Source organism: Chelonoidis abingdonii, chromosome 15 (genome assembly GCF_003597395.2).
Source record: "Chelonoidis abingdonii isolate Lonesome George chromosome 15, CheloAbing_2.0, whole genome shotgun sequence".
Lineage (NCBI taxonomy): Eukaryota > Metazoa > Chordata > Testudines > Testudinidae > Chelonoidis > Chelonoidis abingdonii.
This window is the reverse complement of record NC_133783.1, coordinates 40,673,667-40,695,929: the sequence shown is the minus strand read 5'-3', so window position 1 is coordinate 40,695,929 and position 22,263 is coordinate 40,673,667. Positions and strand designations below refer to the sequence as shown.

The following is a 22,263-nucleotide window of genomic DNA, read 5'->3' as shown; positions in this document are numbered from 1 at the left end:
GGTGTCAGTCTAGAAAGAGTCCTGAAAGAAACCAGGAGTAAGGGGAAAGTTACGATGGAAGGCTTCATGTATATTTGCTGGAGATATTTTCTTTTGCCATTGACCCAGAGTGTAGGTGGGGTGATGCTGTTTGGGACTTTATTAAAACAGAGCTTGAGTGAAGTGAGCTTGTTTTGAAATGTTAGTAGTTTCATACGTGATTACACAAGACCAGGGATTGAACTGTCTGGCATGGGATGGGGAAACAGCACTTAGCTCTACAGTGGTGTACAAAATAAAAATGGTGTACATTTATCTATACCTATCAACCATCTGAAGAGTGTAACTTGATTATGAATGGGAACGTGAATGTAAAACAGTCTCTGTCACACTTTTAAGCCAAGGTGGTGTTTAATGTTACTGCTTTTGTGAACAGCAATTTACAAAATACAAAGTTAAAAAAGATCAGATAAAAATATTAGATTGTATCAGTTATATCTGGATTAAAACCAGGAAACAAGTCTGTCTATTGCTATACACATTCAAATGTACCTCTCACAGGTTATTTTGTGTACAAAAGCATAAACATTAGGAAATATAAAGTGTATATAACATTACCAATAAAATCAAAATACCACAGTGATATATTACATGGTAAGGAAAACTCTCAAAACAATAATGTTGTGGTTCTAGTGCAGATTTAACATGTCTTCTCTGAAGAATGCTTACCTCTCCAAATCTGTATTGTATTTGTCTGTACCCATTACAACAGCTTTACCATTCTGACTGATGGCAAGCCTGGAACGGGATGACAAATACAATACATTAAAAAAAATTACTAATGTTATGTCTTTAATATATTAAAAGATCTCATTTTCAAAAGGTTTTCATATCAGCCTGTTTAGACACACATTCCATATTCCATTGGGGGAAAAAATTCAAAACAATTTTGGCATGTAAACATACCATAAAGCAGCCCAGAGTTGCCCTAAAGCTTCAGACATGGAAATGAAAAGTTTACCCACTCAATTTCTGTAATGGACTTTTACATATTCTGTAGTTCATGAAAATCAAGAGAAATTACATTGTTTCCAGTGAGAACCAGCCAAAGTTAGTATCGGATACTGAATAACAGTGACTGTCCGGTGAAAAGGCCAAGGGATGAACATCAGCGACACCTAGAGGGCCATGTCTTACTCCCAATGAAACAATTGGGACTTCACTATTGAATTAATTGGGAATGTGATAGGGCCCAAGAAACTGATGCTTAACTATACTAGGTGTTTCACAAATGGTTATGGACACGACACATAAAGCTGGATTTGCATCTACACAGAAGTATTTTATTAAACAGCATCTAGTAGCATCCTCAGGAACATGGCTAAATTAATTTTAGGGCTTCTGGCTATGTGCAATACACTACAAGTTCAAAACAATGGGTGGTAAAATGGCATTCGTAGGCTGCTGTGATTTTAAAAAATATGCAGTGTACCTTCCTCTTATAATTTTACATCCCAGAAGCTTTTCAATATTTTACTGTAAACTACATTAAGAAAAAAAGTATTAAGGGGATTGCTAGTAGATGCCATTACAAAGTTAAGATGAATGTACTTTCACAATGTGAATTAATCTGAGAAGTAATTTTGATAAAACCTTGATTACTGAAGGACCTACTTCATGTACAGTAAAGCCACCAATGCTAATCAAAAGTAGCAAGACTGTAGATTAGTATCAGAGGAATGGTTAACAATTTTTTTCTGTTTGTTTTGTAGACTCTGAAAAAAGGTGGAAGTATCAGAGTTATAAGGTGACTAAAAATGCAGATCTGTAATGACCTATAATTTCAGTGCAAATTGTACTCTCGGGTCTCAAGGTTTACTTAAGAGGCAAGAGAATTAGATGATATCCAGAACTAAAACACAGTAATAATGTACGGTGTTTAAAGGACTAGAGAAAATTGAAGAGGGGAGGATGCAAAAGTTAAAATGACATTCCTCATTCATGAAGAAGTGGCAAGGTCTAAGCAGGCAAGGTCTAAGCAAGTCTTAATGGGCCCTTCCCTGAGGAACAGAAGGAAACACTATATTCTGCTTTATACAACCATTCCATATTTTACAATAACCACAAGGGGAGAGAGGGATAGCTCAGTGGTTTGAGCATTGGCCTGCTAAACCCAGGGCTGTGAGTTCAATCCTTGAGGGGGCCCATTTGGGGATTGATCCTGCTTTGAGCAGGGGGTTGGACTAGATGATCTCCTGAGGTCCCTTCCAACCTTAATAATCTATGATTCTATGTATTATGTGAACTGGTAGAGACAACTGGTTTACCCAACGCTATTTGCAAACTCACAGTGGCAGGTGAGGGTTGAAATAGGTTGGAAGGACGTTCTCTAATTTGTTAAAGCACAGTAGATTAGATCAGTTCACAACAGGTGAGCTTTTTCTTCAACAGTTTTAGTACTGTTTGGGGCTATCAAGCAATTAAAAAATTAATAGTGATTAATTGTGCAATTCATTGCATTGTTATACTATAATAGATTACCGTTTATTTAAATATTTTTGGATGTTTTCTACATTTTAAAATATATTGATTTCAAGTAAAACACAGAACACTGTACAGTGCTCACTTTATTTTTTATTACAAACATTTGGGCTCTAAAAAGCAAAAGAAATAGTATTTTTCAATTCACCTCATATAAGTACTGTAATGAAATCTCTTTATCGTGAAAGTTGACCTTACAAATGTAGATTTACAAAAAAAACCTGAATTCAAAAATAAAACAATGTAAAACTTTAGCGCCTACAAGTCCATTCAGTCCTACTTCTTGTTCAGCCAGTCACTCAGACAAACAAGTTTGTTTACATTTTCAGGAGATAATGCTGCCCATTTCTTGTTTACAATGTCACCTGAAACTGAGAACAGATATTCGCATGGCACTGCTGTAGCCGGTGTCACAAGATATTTACATGCCAGATGTGCTAAAGATTCATATGTCCCTTCATTTTCAACCACTATTCCAGAGGACTTGTGTCCATGCTAATGATGGGTTCTGCTCAATAATGATTCAAAGCAGTGCAGACTGACGCATGTTCACTTTCATCATCTGAGTCAGATGCCACCAGAAGAGGGCTGATTTTCTTTTTTGGTGGTTCGGGTCCTTTAGTTTCTGCATCAGCGTGTTTCTCTTTTAAAACTTCTGAAAGCATGTGCCACACCTCATCCTTCTCAGATTTTGGAAGGCATTTCAGATTCTTAAACCTTGGGTCAAGTGCTGTAGTTATCTTTAGAAATCTCACATTGGTACCTTCTTTGGTTTTGTCAAATCTGCAATGACAGTGTTCTTAAATAAACAACGTGTGTTAGGTCATCATCTGAGATTGCTATAATATGAAATATATGGCAGAATGCGGGTAAAACAGAGCAGGAGACGCTATTCTCCCCCAAGGAGTTCAGTCAAAATTTAATTAACACATTATTTTTTTAATGAGCAGCATCAGCATGGAAGCATGTCCTCTGGAATGGTGGCCGAAGCATGAAGGGGCATATGAATGTTTAGCATATCTGGCACGTAAATACCTTGTAATGCCGGCTACAAAAATGCCATGTGAATGCCTGTTCTCACTTTCAGGTGACATTGTAAATAAGAAGTGGACAGCATTATCTCCCATAAAAGTAAACAAACTTGGTTGTCTTAGTGATTGGCTGAATAAGAAGGACTGAGTGGACTTGTAGGCTCTAGAGTTTTACATTGTTTTGTTTTTGCGTTAAATTATGTAACAAAAAAATCTACATTTATAAGTTGCACTTTTATGATAAAAAGACTGCATTATGGTACTTGTATGGGGTGAACTGAAAAATACTATTTCTTTTGTTTATCATTTTTACAGTGCAAATATGTTTAATAAAAATAATAAAAAGTGAGCACTGTACACATTGTAATTTAAATCATTATATTTGAAAATGTACAAAAACATCCAAAAATATTTAATAAATTTGAATTGGCATTCTATTGTTTAACAGTGCGATTAAAACTGTGATTAGTCGCGATTAAAAAAATAATTTGAGTTGAACGCATGAGTCAACTGCGATTGACAGCCCTAGTATTGTTCCTAAATGCAGACGTCTCATACTGTTGCTATACAGTGCAAAATATAATTGTATTTTAACTATTTTTGTTACAACCTATTCTGAAATTTGTGTAGTTTTTATGATTTTATCTAATTTACTTTCTAAACTGTAGCATAAGTACATATATGTCTATTCAAATGAATAACACTATCACTGAAACACTAAAGGATGAGACAGTGCAAAGAGACATAAAATGCTACCAGTCTGATTTGCTAGCATATTATTCCTCTACTCTGTTGTAAGTGACCACACAAGATACAGGGCAATGGTGAAACAGGCCCATGCTTGTGTTACAAGCAAGAGTGGTAATAACAATCTAAAATTCTCATGTTGTTGGGCTCAACAGGTACAGTATAGTCCAAGGATGAAATCTTGTGAGTCATTGTGGATAACATAATGAAATACCTTCCCACTGTGCAGCAGCAGTGATAAAAAACCCATTATAATCAAACCCTAGTATAACTTAATCAACCCTCTGTAATACAGCCAAGGACTGGGACCAATCCTTGTGATTTCTGTAGGGTGAGATATTACAGAAACCAAGTATTGTATAGCCTGAAGGGAGAAGAGTTAGCGGGAACATGATATAAAATGATGAAGGGCACAGTGATCAATACTTGGACCTTCATTTTTGCCACATCTCATAACAGAATTAATTAAAGATCAACAGTTTAGGCCAAACAGAAGAAATATGTATGGATGTTATCGATGATTCACTGAAAGAATTCATATCTTTGTTAACAAATAAGCATCTCTCCAAATTGATAATACATAAGGACATATCTTCCAATGGTTTAAAACTGGTGACACACTATTGCGATAATATATACTGGCACAAACTCATTCCTGAGGAGAGTCAAGGCTGCTTTTGTCCCATCTCTTCTTTGGTTACATGTTGTTGCTTTAGCCTTATCTTTTCTTTAGCTATCCAGTGTTATACCCACGATTACATTTAGGGCTTAGGTACACTATTGGTGCTGTAGTGGCACAACTACGGTTCTGCAGCTGTGCTGTAGTAGCACGAAAGTGTAGACACTTGCTACAGTGAGGTAATGGGTTTTTCGATAGTTGTAGAGAGGCAACCCCTTTGAGGCAGCAGCCAGGTTGATGGAAGAATTCTTTCATTGACCTAGTGGTTTCAACACGGGGGCATAAACTGGTTTAACTTCATCTCTACGGGGTGTGAATTTTTCACACCCCAGGAGTGATGGACATAAACTTTAGGTGTGGACCAGACCTTACTTAATAAAACACAAGACGGTTTGAGTCATTGTGCAATAACTGAACTTTCAGATGCCTTTGTACCTTCGACCATCTACTTGCACTATTATTGCAGAGAAACTCATGCCTAGTCATTTTTATTACCTGTCTGCCTTTGCTCTTTAGATGGTGTCTGTCCATCAGTGTGGTATCAATTTATTTAAGATTAATGTATTTTTAAGAAACAGCCAGCCCTACATCATCTGCTCCTTCTACGTCCACCCAACACAAAGGGCATTCTAGCAGGTTGAAGGGGACTTGGTTTGCATGTCTTGTGCCCTGTCAATCCCTGGCTGTACATTAGCCCTTAGAGGGCTAATACCAGCCTGGTGTACTTGGGCTTCAGGGCTGCAGTTCTAAGTTGCTCTGGGAGTTGAACTGGTCCCTGGATGCTCCCAGAACTGCGGAGGCAGAATATTGTTCCAATGCCAACTCTGCCCTACTGCCTCTTCTGGTCCTGTGTTGATCATAGGTTAACTAGAGTGAAAGATCTGGCCCATAATCTTTGTTTTGGGCTAAACTGTTTGACTGGCTGCTTAAAGGAAGCCCTCCCTTGAGCAGCAGCGAGGCACAACTGTAGCTCAGAGATTTCTCTGTGTGCACCTTCTGGGGTATGATACAGTAAAAGAGAGTTGAAAGAGTTTGGGCCATATGCCCATCAGCCTCCCAGGCAGAAGCCCAATATGCTGGCTATACCTCCTCTGCTCCAGAACCTTCTACTAGTGAATTCCTCCCAGAGCAACCCCTGGGACAGTGCATCCACCCCTCATCCTCACTCTGCTGGCATTATTGAGCCCTATGTTAGGTTTCCTGAAAACTTTTTTAATATAATACATATGATTAAAATGAAATATAAATAATTAATACTGCCAAGAAATGGAGATTTAAAATAATGTTCAAACAATTTCAGCAGTGGCCAAGATCCAGCAACCAAACCAACAACTGGAAAACAAGTGAGTCTTCCCTACTAGAGTCAAGCAGTGGCAAACTGGTTGTGTCCTTGGCAGCTTTGAACAGGGAACTGCATAGCACAGGTGCTACCATTCGATTTCACATGCTGGAATGTTGCAGAAATAGTATTTCTCTTTCAGAGATAGGTGTGTGTGTAAAACTGTGTTCATTTATAAACAAGTGGAAAGTTCTGCAAAATGGATGGGGGATATGTTTTTGGTGAGGAACAAAGAAGTGCAAGCTTAAGACCAGATTGTTATTGGCCTCTGTGCAGGCGTAGAAGAGAGAGAGAGAGAGTGTGTGTGTGTAAAGAGAACCTCTGCTTTGTTATGCTCTATGGGTTTCTAGAAAAAGCATTAGATGCAGTCCCTGTTCTCATCTGAGCACAAGGATGGTCACTACTAGTGTCCCAATAGGTGCCCAAAAGGAACAGAAAGTGGAGCAAGAGGACTAAGGGTTTGCAGGATTGGACCAACATTGGGCTAACTAAACTCTTATAACAAAGCAAAATCAGATCTACTTTCATGACTTTCTTTACCCACTACTAAAAACACCAAAGTCTGAATGAAACACTAGCCTGCGTGACGAGCCTTGGGGAGGGAGTAGGAAGAAAGGATCAAGATGGAAATTATTTGAACTAATAACTTCTTAAACTATAAGAACAAAGGAATATGGATTTTTACATTCAAAATACAACATAACACACAAAATTTTACATAATGTATAATAAATCTAGATCCACATTGATTGAATGGGTGAGTACAGAAATCCAGCTGTACGGCATTTACACATGCATGTGCTTATGTTTTAAAAACAGAAACTGAACATTGGTGCTTTGCAGTCTCCCTTCTTCTAGAAGCCCATAATATGGCTGAAGTGTCCCTGAAATGACAAAGTTTCACATGTCACAAAACATTTAAATTTAAAACTGGTGCAGCATTTTTGTCATTGTGCAGTGAAACTCTTTGGTCAAAGAGAAATAGACAGTGTACAACTAAACGCATCATACCTTGATCATCTGAATGACATAGCAGACACTGAATCAATCTGGATAATCAAGGAAGTTTTTCAATTTAATTTTTATTGGTAACATGGTTCTATTTTGGATAAGACTTTCATATGTCAGGTTAAAATGTTATGCATGCAAAAAACTATACAACAGAATTGCATACAATATACCAACAATGTTAACATCTCATTGGTAACTGTTAGCATGTTAGAAATCATACTCTTTTGATTAAATACATTAGTACAGTCCAAGCAGGTTAAGGGTTTATTTTCTCGCTGGGGACTTATTTTAAATCATCTTGTGCATTTTTATGTATACATTTTTACATGACTAAATAAACTATTTGTGGGTACATATTTTACACACAGATCAAACAAAAATGACCCTCTCACACTGTGTAGCCTAATAGAAAGGATTTTTCTTAAAAGTAATTCAAACAAGATTGGAAATTTGTCTCAAAACATTTTTCACCTGTGCATTCCCACCCCACCTTCCTTCTCCCACATGCAAAATTTGGTCCAGTGAATGCTTAAAAGTAGTAACTGTTGAAATAAAAACTTCTCCTCACCCCAACCCCAGTACTAGTTTAATACAGTTGCATTTTTTCACAGTACAGTATTTAAATATAATTTTTACCTTGCCCCTTCCTGTATTAGCTAACCAGTTTAAGCTTGAATCCTGTCCTCTCTACACTTTTAAGTGCAGACCTAAAAGTGGAAGTATTCATGAATTGCTGATGTTAGTCAAGTTCTTTCCATTCCCCATAAACTGCATAAAATCAGAATTTCCCAGTGCAAAACACAGTGCTTATAAAAGGTCCAACACTAATCACAAAAGGGTTGTCTCAGCCCATTAGGCTTTGTGTCTGATTTACCCCAATCTAGCTGACTTATTTTACTTTAATTCACTTATATTCCGCTTTAACTGTAGAATGTACAGCTTATGTGACTTAACATATTCTATGTTATTCCTTGTAAAACCAATAGAGGCATGCTTTATCCCTTCCCACATCTGGGCTCCTCCTCCTCCTTGTTACAGCCAGATATCGGAGTGCTATTTCCAGAGTAATTATTTTGAAAGGTATCAAAATTGGATCTCCGTTGATGACAATCCTTTAAATCTTTTAAGGTGAAATTTGAACTCTGCAGAAAGTTACTAGTTAGCTGAGCTAGTAACACCTTTGCTAGGCTTTATACTGTAGTCTGATGCACTGCAATTTAAAATTGTTTTGTGAATGAAAATAATGTACCAATTTGGTTCCTGATCAATTGATCAAAATATCTTCTTTTATGATGTTGGGCAGAAGTAGCTAATTAGTCAAACAGGATGTAATGAGTGAGTCTATACATGCTGATCTTTAAGTAATCCTTGTCAAACCCATTACATTTTAATCCTTGACCTCTGCTTCCACTGGCAATATGATCTCCTGTCTCAGGCATGGACAAATGCTTTTGTTCCTAATCGCCTCATGGCACACTGAAGACATTATAGTTTCACTTGATTCAGATATTTTTAAAATTGCTCTGCTTTAACTAGGAAAAGTATTTATCCATTCTGGGGTGGGCAAACCTACCTAGAAGAGTAAAAGAGAAGCCCCATAAGGCTATAATTTGAAATTCTTATGTTTTGCAAGCTGAAATATATGGTGGGAAATAAATCTTCCATTTTGGAATTGAGGTGTTCCTATATAGGAAAACTAGAGCTATAAAAATAGACTAGGAGAAAGAAAACTCTCTTTTCCACTATCAGATATGTCTACTGAATGCTCTAAATTTAAGAACAACATGAACAGATCATCCACGGTTATTAGCCTTTCATAGATGCAACCACTTACACAAGGGTTTAATTTTACCTAGCAAGGTTTTTTTCCCCCCCCTTTGGCTCATAAATGTGTTCTTACATTTACTGATGTAAAATGTAATGAAGAGAAGCACAAGACTATTGCATTTCTAATACTACTGCCAAATAGAAATTATTTAAAATAAAGTTATTTGAAATTAGGAGGTATACACAAATATTACCTAAAGCTGGGTCTAATATATTCCAGTACTAATTTGCAACTGTGTAATTCATCAAAAATTAGTTTCACATTAAAACTGAAGAATCTTACTAACACTAATGCTGGCACTTATAATTCTGAAAACCATTTAAAAAATGGTAAATCTCCTGAGGGATCTGGTAGGAAATGACACTGTAGAAACAGCACTTCCTCTTTTGCCCATCTGTGACCCTAAGAGAACCCCAATGCTAGATGGCTAGGGCCTCCCTCGTATGTAACAGTAAATTTCCTCACACTGTTATCATGATACAGGAGTACCTCAGAGTTACGAACATCTCGAATGGAGGTTGTTTGTAACTCTGAAATGTTCGTAAGTCTGAACAAAATATTATGGTTGATCTTTGAAAAGTTTACAACTGAATATAGACTTGAAACTTTACTATGCAGAAGAAAACTGCTGCTTTTAGCCATCTTAATTTAAATGAAACAAGCACAGAAACAGTTTCTTTACCTTGTCAAATTTTTTTAAAACTTTGCCTTTATTTTTTTTTAGTAGTTTACATTTAACATAGTACTGTATGTATTTGCCTTTTTTGTGTGTCTCTCTCTGCCGTTGCCTAACTGTATACTTTGGGTGAAAATGAAGTGGTTGTGGTGTGGTTGACCGGTCAGTTTGTAACTCTGGTGTTCGTAACTCTGAAGTTCTACTATATATATTTAAAAGGTGTCCTGTAATATCATTTGAAAATTAATAAACTAGACATTAATATCACTGTGAAATGTTACAATGCTGTTTTTAAAACTATGGATACTCTCTTATATTGTTCATAGTCTGTAAACAGACAAAGGAGGCAAAACAGTTTTCCCCACCCCCACACAAAGAAGAAAGGCAAACACCTCTTTGGTTCAACTGCAAATCAAGCCAGGTGTGACCAGAGACAAGGACAACTGGCCATTCATTTGCAATGCAGATTCCATCACGATCATTTGCATTGTAGATCAGAGGGGACTGCAAAATTAAGATGGCATGGGCTCACTGGTGGACACAGAAAGCTGAGTCCCTAGGAGGGCTTCCTGACCCCGAAGACAAAGATAAACTTTGGTGACATAAGGAACTGCTGAAAGACTTTGGGGTGTCCATCAGCTGAGAGGACAAAGAAGCCAGCGCTTTGTATTTATGAAAGATGGGTCCTGCTAAACAGGCTGGAGAATGCTGACAACTCGGTGTGAGTTAAAAAAACTGTTAGACAAAGCTATACTTTGCTAGAATTAAGTTTTAGACACTAGAGAGCATGATGTTTTTGTTAGTAACCCTTTCATATTTCTTTCACTCTTGCTTAAAATCACTTAAACCTATGCTCTTTCTTAAGAAACATATTCTTAGTTTTACTACACACCATCTGTGTGTGGGTAATATGTTGGTATTGAGTATAACTCCAGGTGATCTAACGAGGTGTTGTGGGTACTGGTTCTTTAGAGGCAGAGAACTCCGTGTTACCTCTGTGAATATCCAGTAAGAGAGAAATGGTTTTGGGGAGACTTGAACTGCAAGGGTTGTTGGGGTCACTCTGCAAGGAATAACTGGGCTGGCCAGGGGATACCATGGTGCCCTGAGCATGTTGCAGGTGTCAGGACTCTGAGTCAAAGCTGCATAGCACAGAGGCACCCAAGGTTACAGTGCAGGAGGTGACAGAATGCCTTACTGGCCTGTGTGAACCCCCAAAGCATCATACCATTGCTGGAATATTCAGCACAATAGCTAAAATAGTAAGCGGATACCTACTAAAAATCTGAATAAAATGTTCAGGGACTCTACTTTTCTTTTCTTAACGATCTTAATGAGAAATACCAGTGGAAAAGAGGAGATTAGGTATTATTTTTACTTTAAAAAGCATTCAGTTACTTCAGTAAACTGCTTTTTAGAGCGAATTTGAAAAATATGTTTGCAATCTCTATATTTTCAACCTGATGCTGGAAACATATTAGTTTGTACTCTGCTAGCATACCTCGGAAAAACTAAATCAATCTGCCTTTTTTATTTACATGCTTTATTCCTGAGAAATGTAATTGCGATTTTTATTAACTTTATGTTTTATGGATCTAATATTTAAGAACAAGTCCATCTTTTATGTCACAGTAAGAAGGTTAATATACTTACAGATTCTCCTGCAATACATCTTGCGCAAGGCTGGGCAGCACCTTTGCTTCCAAGATTTTGAAAAATCTAACAAAAACATACACAAAACTCTCACAAAAAAGCAATTATTTGTGATTTTATTATAAAATGTATTTTAAACATGTTCTACTAATAAATAGTTATTGTTGGCGATGTAAACATACCACTGAATTTGGCTTTTCCTTAGGAGTTCGAGGAATAAATTGTTCTGTGGTATCTTTCTGTTTTGAATCCAGCTCCATACTCCAGTAATCCATAGCACATTCATTTAATTGGTGGCAAAAATCACTCTCATTTGGAACGGTCTCTAAACTTTTGCATACTCGTTTCTAAAAGAATAAAAAGCAGTATTTACCTATCCTCATAAAGCACAGTCCACTGCAATTTAAAAAAAAAATACTGAAAACCTGTAACAAATCTTGAGTTCAATTCTCAAGTGTGCAAAATGTCCATAGCCCAATTATATTAAGGAGCTTTACAGAATAAGATGAGGATGGGTAAAAATTTCAAAAGCATCTAAGTCCCACTTTCAAAAATGACTTAAGCATTCCAGATCCTAAGTGCCATTGACTTTCAATGAGATTTAGGCTCCAGAATCTCTAAGTCACCATTGAAAATAGGATTTAGGCTTCTAAATAATTTAGCTTTGAAAATTTCCTCTAATATCTTTTTGAACCAACTTTGTTTTTAGGAATAGCAACATTTTAATATGTGGTATCATGGTATAATATTCTACATTTTTCTCTTTGTACCCCAGTGTTGATCAGCGTTACGTATTGGCTTCACTAGCATAGATTGCTTTGCAGATCCCAATACTGTCTATTGACAGAGTCAATCTTCACAATGAATGTCAAGTGAAATATTCTTTCTCTCCCAGTAGCATAAGAACTTCATTGACAGCAGATGACTTGCCAGCAAACTAACCAGGCTCCTGAAGCATGGAAACTAAATTTAAAATTTGAATATGTATAAAAAAATCCTGTTATGTAAAAATAAAATGGATCAATATGCCAGGAACCTCAGTGGACAACAGCTGAAACAAGAAAACTACTGAGGAATAAAGCATATTTGTAAGGGAAGTAAATCAAAAAGTAAAATATGTACTGTACTCAGAAAATGAATAATATAATAACATAGTCTGAGAAGGTCCTCTAAAGACAGGCTTCCCTCCACTGGGAAAACATCCTCTTCCCTTTTGTTGTTGTAGAATTTGTCCTTTGTTAAAAGCTATGGTATACCAGTACAGCAACATAACTAACAAGATGTATGAGATGAAGGATAAAAGGAAAAAGTGATTTACTGCTATGCATCATAAGAAATTTGGCTTATCAAAAATAAATTCAAGGTATTGTTTTTGGGTTTAAGATACTTAATATCAGTGAGAGAAATTTAGCATACAGAGTAGTTGGCTGATAAAATCTTATACTGATGCCAAGAGAACTTGAAGTTTCTAGAGAGGCTGGCTGCAGAGAAGGTTAAATTATACTGAAATCCTAGGACAGCAGAGCATCATTTCAGCGAAGAACAATAAACCAATAAATCAATTCTGACTGTGGACAGAGCCCAGTTAATGGAAGATGTACTAAGTTTACAATTAATAAAGCCCAACAGGTCAGTTGTTCAGAAAGCCTAGTTTCCACTAGGCAAGACTACATCAGAATGACCCTTTATTTACCAGGAATGGTAAACTCATTCTAATGATCACTTTATGCACTATATCCAATGTTCAGGGCTCAAGACAAGAAACACATGGTCACATTCTATTCTTAGGAAAGACAGAAAAGAACAGATCATTCTATAGAGAAAATAACACACCAACCTATCTTTTTAGGAGCAAAGTATGTGTGAGTGTTTGGAGGAGAAAGGGGAAGGTTTCCAGATAAATCACTATTCCCCTTGAGTACTGGTGAAGTTGCCACAAGTTTTTCCTGGCTTTGTAGAATACACTGATCATGAAAGGGTGATACAGGTGGTGCAAGAACTAATATGAAAACTTAACTAAGCTAAATGCAATTGCGGATGGTTTTGAGAGACTGTCAACTGCTTTCTTATAATTTTAAATACACACACACACACAAAGATTTAGAAGCTTCAGTGTCAAGTGCTTATTCCTATTGTCATTTTTTCTCTCTTTGTCAAACATTTTTCTCCTGTATATACTAATAACCATACTGGCAGTTGTTTTGTTTTATCTTTTGTTTATAGTATATCTCAGCCTGTCCCCCAGCTGGATGACAGCAAGTATGTACAAAACAAGCTCCCAATGTGCAGTCTTAGAAAATGTGGAGCCCTTTGCTAATCTTCAAGTCAAAGTACCTGGAAATTAATACAAAGTTAATAAGGAATCTCTCAAAAATTAGAGCTCTATCTTAAGTCAAGCTCCTGGAATATACAGGAAGAATTACCTGAACATGGAAAAGGGAACCATATAGATGAATAATGTGCAAAGGAGTGTGAAGGAGGCTAAGATGAAACAAGAAGGAGAGAAGAGAGGACACAAGGAATCTTCCCCCTGCACAGGAAGCTAGCAACTAGCTTTTTGCACTTAGAGTACAAAGAATGAGGAAGGCTAGTATCGAAAGTGGTGCTGGGATTTCCAGAGAGGACAGAATTATGGCACCTTTCCTCCTCTGCAGCAGAATGCCCACCATGCCCTTTGAAAGGATGTCAGTGTTCGAGTTTCCTCTGGGCTCCCTAGGGTACTGACTGCCACAAGAATGATGCCTCCAGAAGATCCTGTTAGAACCGTGTAGAGGCACACTACACCCTTTGTAGGCAGCAATTTAATAGCCGCAGTCAGGCCCAAAGATTCCATGTTAGAAGGAACCTAAAAGGAAAGAGTTTTGCTGTTTAGAAACAAAGTGTAGTGCTATGTACAATACTCTGCAAATTATAAAACAAGACCAGTTTCCCAGCATTAATACTAGTGGTAATCTTAAGGCTTCCACTATTAGTTTAAGTTTAAAACAGAAACCAGGTTCCACTTCCTTGGCTTATAGAACACCTGTACTGCAATCATGAGTGGGTCCTAATTTTCTCCTTTAGAGGAAAACTCTCCTTTCGGATTGTGACTAGTAATTTGCTCTCTAGATGCAAGGCTCTCTTACAGGAAAGAGAGCAGAATATTCAAGTTCGGATCTGGCATGTGGATCTGAGAGGATAATTTTATCTCCTCTCTGAAAAATGGTCTCTCTAACTTATTTGTCACTGCACATGGACAAACTACAATACCTGAGCCAGGACAAGTCATTATCTGGCTGTGTAACCTCAAAAAGGAACAAAAAAAAGTTCTTTCTTTCTTACGCATTCTACTCACTTATAGTCAGACAGGATTTGAAAGCAAGAGATCACTAACAGACTTTTATTTTCTTACCTGTAAATGGCATTTCTCTGATGGACAAGGTTAGCCTTTAACTAGATAGGTTTTTGCTCATGTCACACTCAAACAGGCAGATAAACCAATGGAGTAAGAGCATATGAGCACCAACACAAGTTGTCTTGAGGCTCCTGTTAATTTCCCCAAAGTGAATGCCCTGGCACTCACTATAAAGAAAAATGCTTACAAGCTAGGAGGTGAGAGACACCTTCTTGGAATGAATTTGGTTAGAGAAATGAACTCATTCAAGCTTAAAACTTTTATCCTGAGAATGCAACAATAAACTCCTAACAGACTCTCTGCGTGAGACACTTCAGAAGTAGGACAGTAGCAAGTGAATACTGTTAGTATTGCCAACTGGTAATAAGGCAGAATACCAACTAAAGTGTGGCTATTTGTTCATCAATACCATTTAGGCTGTGCCTACACTGCCACTTTCAGCACTAAAACTTTAGTTGTTCAGGGGTGTGCAACCCCCCCAAGCAATAAAAGTTATAGCACTGAAAAGCGCCAGTATAGACAACGCTTTATTGCCAGGAGCCAATAAAGCCCATTCAGGGTGGGGTTTTTTTATTGCTGGGAGAGCTCTCCCCTGGCGATAAAGCATTTATCCTGCCCATGTCACAGCGCTGCCACCATGGGGAACATGGCTGCCAGAAGTATATCATCCTATGGACATTTTCAGAGACCATGTATCTAAATGGTCTGTGTGCCTGTTCAGTGTATGTTTTAGTGACTGGAAGGTTTTGCACATCCAAATATGTTAGCACTGTGGAAGCAGCTGTGTTAATGTACATCATAGTCACGTGTAGGTTAATATACTATGACTCTTGGCTTATGACAGATGTTAACCTGGGACTGGGGGATGTGCAGCCATTGGTTCCCATCCTATGGGTTTAACAACCACTTCTGTAACACATACGGGATGGTTCATGGTTTGTGGGTGCAGCTGTGAATGATGGTTGAGTGGGAGATACAAGTCTAGCCAATACTTGTATCAATTCTTCTTCCCAGGGTCTTGATTAATAAAGATGGCAAGCCTCAAAATGGTACGAGCACTTATGTAGAGACGTGCTAGTGAGGTAGCAGCTGGTAATCTGGAAGATGACTTTTGTTTTACAGCAGTAATACTCAGACTGAGGCTCATGAGCTGCAAGTGGCTCTTTAATGTATCTCCTGTGGCTCTATGCAGCACGTGAGTTAATTATTAACCAATCGGGATGCTTTTACTATGTTATTAACCAATTGTAGCTGATAAAATAATGTTTGGTCAGTCATTTTGCAGTGAGAATTTTATTTATTTATTTATTTATATTATGTATGTATGAATTTACACTACTGTGGTCCTTTGGGTAACACTGATTGCTAATTTGGCTCCTGAACCACTGCGGTCTGAGTATGACTGTTCTACAGCATGCCCTGTTGCATTCCTCTGACTGTAGGGTGCTATGTATCTGCATCAACATGCTTCATCTGGGTGGCAAACTATGTCCTTTTTCTTAACTGCTAAAGATTATTCGCTCATGTTTAGGCTGATGAGCAGTCATGGATCCTGACATTCATTTGCAATACAAATTAACCTAGCTAACTACTCCTAACTTTCACTACCAAAAAGAAGAGGAGAATAAGAACCATAGCATGTTCCTCCCACCATAAGAAGTGTTGTTTAAAGCAATATTACATGCTGGCTGCTTGGCAGGAATGTGCTACAGGCAGGGCTTTCGAGCTGTGCTCCGGCTCTGGAGCAAACTCCAGGCAAAAACCTACAGCTCCACTGCTCCGGAGCTGCTCCACACTCCAGCTCCAGGCTCCGCTCCAAAGCCCTGGCTACCTGTCTGCAAAATTTTGTATACTGCTCTAATACTAATAGCATGCCTTCCCACTGATACATGACATAACACATGGATTTCTAGTACAGGAGGCAATAATTGGTTATGACGTATCATTTCCATTGTGCAGTTGACTTGCATCCTGTGAGAACTATGGGACTTAATTGCCTACACAGCCAGGAGAGTCACACGTCCCCAATTCCAGTTGTCTTCATGGCTGACTTGTGTGCTGCCCTCCCATTCTACAGGTCTCAGATGATTTATTTGCTGGATATTTATGAGCTAGTGTTATGGGCTGTCATAAGTAGATAGGTAAGGGTTAATTTTCTTTTACCTGTAAGAGGTGGAGAGGGGGGAATCAAGCACCTGACCAGAGGACCAATCAGAGAACTGGATTTTTTTTAAAGTCTGGGAGGGAAAGGAACTCGGGGTCTTTTGTTTCTCCCGGCTATGGATTGAAACAGCTTTTCTGCTAACTCCAGTCTTCTTTCTAATATGCTACTATCAAGTGTGAGTACAAAGGAAACCAAGCAATAGGCTGTTATGCTTGGTTTGTAATTTAGATGGGTGTAATGCTGACTGGTTATAGAATCTGGGCTATTCTTTTGAATCAGACTGTCTGATTCTAATAATCTATATATTAGCAAGAAGCTGTAAAATACTGACATCTTTATAAATGCAGGAGAGGTTGAATAATTTTTCTGTATTTTCTTTCTTTTTATATATAAGTTTCTTTTAAAACCTGGTTGAGGTTTTTGGTTTTTTCTCGGTGAGGCTACAGGAAAGGGGTGGAAAATCTCTTATGTTAGCTTTACTAGGTTTGAATGCATCGCCTCAGGGGGAGGGTGATTTCCCTCTTTGTTTTGCCTTCAAGGAGTTAAGTATGCATCGCCCAGGCTCACCCAGGGAGGAAGCTGGGGAGGCAATACGATGAGACAAGGGGGAGGAGCTTGTTTTCCCATTTGAGATAGGGAGACCCAGGGGTTCTGGGTCTTGGGGGTCCCCCAGGGAAAGGTTGGGGTGACTCGGGGTGACCAGGAGCCCTAAAATCCTGGTTGGTGGCAGCGAGATCAGAGCCAAGCTGGGTATACGCTTGGGGAGAGTTCATGTTAAGCCCCCAAATTTTGGATGCTAAGGTCCAGATTTGGGACAGAGGCTTTATCACATGGGCAACACATGGGCTCTAGGAAGGAGCTATGAGCCACTATTTTGATTCAACTGGTACAGTTTTCCCCACTCAAGGCCCATGTCTTAGGTGATTTACAATGAGTGTGAAGTGGTGCAATGTCTACTTGGCTCAGTTGGAGGGATGGCCAGTTCTTAACCAACATCTGTATGGTGATTTATTGATAGCTTTTTACTTTTTTGGCTTCACCACAGAATGGTTATCAATGTTCATTTATATCCCTTAGCAGAATTGTGCGATACTGACTACAGCCTGTAACTGCACACGCTGGGACATGAGCAGAGGTTCAGAACTCCAGTCAGCAAATATCAGTTTGTTAGGCCTGTTTCTTTCCTTAATGATAATTTTCTCATGGTGAGCCTATTAAGTTGCTTTTGGGCTTGGGATCACAATGACTTATAAAATTAAGCTGGAGGTAAAAATTGTATGTTTGCTTCTTCACTGAATAGGTTCCACTAACTCGAAGTGGTGGATGGGTAGGTAGCGTGTATGTAATGGAAAAGGAGGACGACAGAGGTCATGACAGATTTTACCAGTTTTCTTATTGAAAAGGTCAGCAAGATCTTGCAAATATAGAGGAAAATGTACTTTCTAACTACGAAAACAGTTAAGCACTGGAAGCTTGTGGAATCCTCATCATTAGGTGTTTGTCCAACTAAATCATCACTGTACTTGTGAAAGTAAACACACAATTCAATTTTAACTTTAATTTTGCTAAAAACAAATAAATACTTCAATACTTTAGTTAGGGCTAAATTCTGCATGAAAGCATTGGTGTGGAAGGTTATGCAGGGTTGGGCCTCTAGAGAGTTCAGTAATATTTCAGCACTAACGCTAGGGGGCTAATATCCAAAACTCCAGCCAAATAAACTCAAATGCCAATAGTTAATGGCATATAATTCAGAAAGTTCACCACTCATTATCCTTTTAACCTAAGACACTACATTTTTAATGGTTAGTAACTTAGTTCATATGAACCCTATCCAAAGCCTATTACATTTGGAGGAAAGCCCCAAATTAACTTTAATGGATCACTCAAACCATATAGTGCTTTTACTTAAACAATGAAAAACTTCATTTACAACAAAATGAATGAGACTTCTGCATTGTTCCTCCTGCAGTGTCTTGAGAGCAAAATACCCACAATCCTTTAATCTCTCTCATATCAATATCTACTCAAGGTTAAGCAACAACAATTAGAACATGACTGTATTATAACAAAAATACTCTTTTAATTTCTAGAGAACCCACCCATTACTGTACATGTACTATCACAAACACTTTCTTTGGAGGGCTTCTCTTGAGTAAAGGACTCAAACCTGCAGTTCTTACACAGACAAACTGCTTCTTGTTGATTTGTGCTCCAATCCTGCAAATATGAAGATATGGAATTTGATCACATGAAGCTATGTGAGTAAAGTTACAAGCACCTGTGGGACAAGAGCTGTAACTATGAAATTTGCTTCAGCAAAGATTGCAAGAATGGGCATGAAATAGAGTTAATATTGGATATAGCAACTTATACTACATGCAGCGTCTTCAGTAGGGTCATCCCTCAGTGGCCATTAAGGGCCATTAAGTGGCCAAAGGCCCAACACAAGGGAACAAAACTTGCAGGAAACTTAAAAGTCCATGGTGGACTAATCCCTTTAGTATAAGTAACTCGTTTCCACAGCTAAAAGAGGTCAGTATCATCATCCACATTTTACAGCTGGGGAAACTGAGTCAGGGTACGGGAAAGTGATTTGCCGGAAGTGAAGCTGATACAGCTGACATCGCTACCTTTCATCAATCAAAGTGAGGGGGGCTTCAAATCTGCGTGGCCGCCGGCGAGCTCTTTGGAAAGGACAAAGCAGGGCTGGGGTAGTGCCCAGCACAGCTAGGAGTGGTGTAAACGGAACTGGGGGAGCGCATGGTTTGCAGTTGGCAGGCGCTTACAGCTCTAGCTCAGTCTCCGGGGCTCCAGCCAGGAGTTAGCGGCTGCGAGCGCCGCTCGGGAACCTGCCGGGCAGCAGCAGAGCGCTGCGGGCCTGGCAACATGCCCGCGGAGCCGCCGGGGCACTGCCCGCCGCCGGAAACCGCGGAGCCCTCGGCGCAGCGGCGACTCGTACGCACCGCTCTACTCCCCCCGCGTGCGGAACTTACGCGCTCCGGGTCTCCCGGCTCCTGCGGGAGCAGCGCCCCCCGCCGCCGCCGCGTGTGCAGCGCCAGCAGCTCCATGCGGCCCAGTGCCAGCCGCTGGTCTCCCTAGCCCGGCGCTTGGTCGGCAGCCAGAGCGCGCAACCGGGCCGTGGCGCGCGGTCTAGGCCCGGGCAGGCAGCGAGTGCCCCTGGGGCGGGCGGCTGGGCGGAGACAGGGCGGGTCGACCCCGCCTCCCGGGCTAGGGAATCTCTTGATGCAGGGTGAGGACAGGCACAGGCCGTGCACAGACCAGCTGCTGGGGACGCTGCTCTGCGCGTACACGGACGGACAAAGAAACACACTCCAACCCACAGCAGCTGCCCCTCTAGACAGTATCCTTGGCTGGTTTCTGGGGCGGGCTGTGCAGGCGAAACCACTATACTTTTTTCGCTCAACCCTTCTCCAAAACATTTTATTCTCAAAGTGCATTGCCATTGAACGTGTGTGTGTGTGTGAGACCTAGCTCCACACCCACCGGCATCAGCGACATAAAGTTACTTTTAAAATAACCTGAGAAATACTTTCTTCCTTTGTTAAATTACACAAGCGTTGTCCAAGACTGCATTTCTGTACACAGGTACCAGTGTAGCAACAGGCTGTTGAAGTGCCACTAGCTACCAGCATTTTAACCACGATGTTGCAGAGGGGTTGTCTACACTACTGTCCCGGCTGCTGCTATGTCCGGTGGAGTTGTAACATGATCTGAGATTCATGTTGTAATTTAATCCGAGGCGCGATTATTGCTAATTGAAAATTTTTCCAGGTACTGCCCTGTTTCCCTCCCTTCCAGCCTGCCATGTGTAGCTGACTGTCCCATCTGCACAGGAGGGATACAATCCATACCTGCACTCTGACCAGGAGGTATGATGTGGCCTGTTAACATTAATTCCCTCCTTACTGAGATTTCTTTAAAAAGAGGAATATTTAGGGATTTGCATTATGTAGTGAAAGCACAGCAAAAAAACTTGGTGAATTACAAAAATAAAATGGAAAAACCTTGGAGCTTGAGACAGAGAACAAAAGACTTTCTAGTCAGAAATCAGGGTGAAAGCAGCCTATGCTGTCTCCTAGGACTTTAATCTTCACCTTATGCCTTGTATTTTATAACACACAAGGTTGTTAAAGCAGGGTGTAACCTCTAATCTTATGTTACTGTGAATGCAGCTTCTTATTTTATCCTAAAAGAATTGAAATCTGTATTTTTACTTTGCCAGGAGTTCAACCGCAAGCATGTTTTACCAAGAATCATAGTTCTGATTTGGTGACATTTCATCTCCTACTGTATGTTTGTTTGTTTTTCTTCCTGAAAGGAGTTGATATAGTGTTGTTTTGAATGTAAGTACTTCAAACTGATCTGCTGAACCCTGAAAGTAAAGTCTAATGAGAGTCTTGCCATTGACTTAAATGGAAGAAGCATCAGGACCATTGTTCTTTTATTTTCAAAATCAGTGGTGTTCCTACAACTCAAAATGCAGTGAGCCTTTTCACAGTTGGTTTATAATGTAGGCCTGGCCTTTTAGGCATTAAAATATAGAACAAGTAGAGGTATTTCATTTTTAAAAGTACATTTTAACGCACATTTCAATACTAATACACATATGCGTTATGGTCTATATGATACAAAACAAGTTGAAGTGGAAAATCCTTGGCAACAACTTCATGTTCTTACATATAATTATGTATTTGCTTATAGTAATGAATTACAATGGACACAAATCAGCAAAATTTACCTACTTTGTCACCTCGTATACATGTAATCCAATTTGCTCCCATTGAAGTCAAAGGGAGTTTTCGCATTTCTTCAGAGATAGGAAGATTGGACACTGAGGTAGACCCAGCCTACTGTGCCAGAACAGTACTCCCAGTTAGGCCAGTTAAGGGGCAGGACTGCACCTGAAGCTATAAAGAGTCAGAGAAAGACACAATGAGAGGGGACTGGCTAAGAGAGAGAAAACTGCAGGCAGTAGCACAGGTGTGGGCAAACTGTGACCCACAGGCCACATCTGGCCCATCAGACCTTTCAATACGGTCCTCGAGCTCCTGCCGGGGAGCAGGGTAAAGGGCTTTCCCCTTGCTGTGCGGCTCCCAGAAGCAACAGAATGTTCCCTCTCCGGCTCCTACACATAGGGGCAGCCAGGAGGCTCTGTGCGCTGTCCCCATCCCAAGCACAAGCACAAGCTCTGCAGCTC

At 39.5% G+C, this 22,263-nt stretch overlaps 1 protein-coding gene across 1 annotated transcript; it reads right to left on the bottom strand.

The window, feature by feature from the left end:
- Positions 1–371: 371 nt before the first annotated feature.
- Positions 372–20,233, bottom strand: C15H10orf143 (chromosome 15 C10orf143 homolog). The gene is made up of 4 exons (XM_032786852.2): positions 20,039–20,233; positions 11,667–11,831; positions 11,485–11,550; positions 372–7,200 (listed from the first exon to the last, which is right to left on the bottom strand). The coding sequence occupies exons 1-4, from the start codon at positions 20,111–20,113 to the stop codon at positions 7,171–7,173; spliced, it is 336 nt and encodes a 111-aa protein (XP_032642743.1). The 5' UTR covers positions 20,114–20,233; the 3' UTR covers positions 372–7,170.
- Between the last annotated feature and the right edge of the window lie 2,030 nt (positions 20,234–22,263).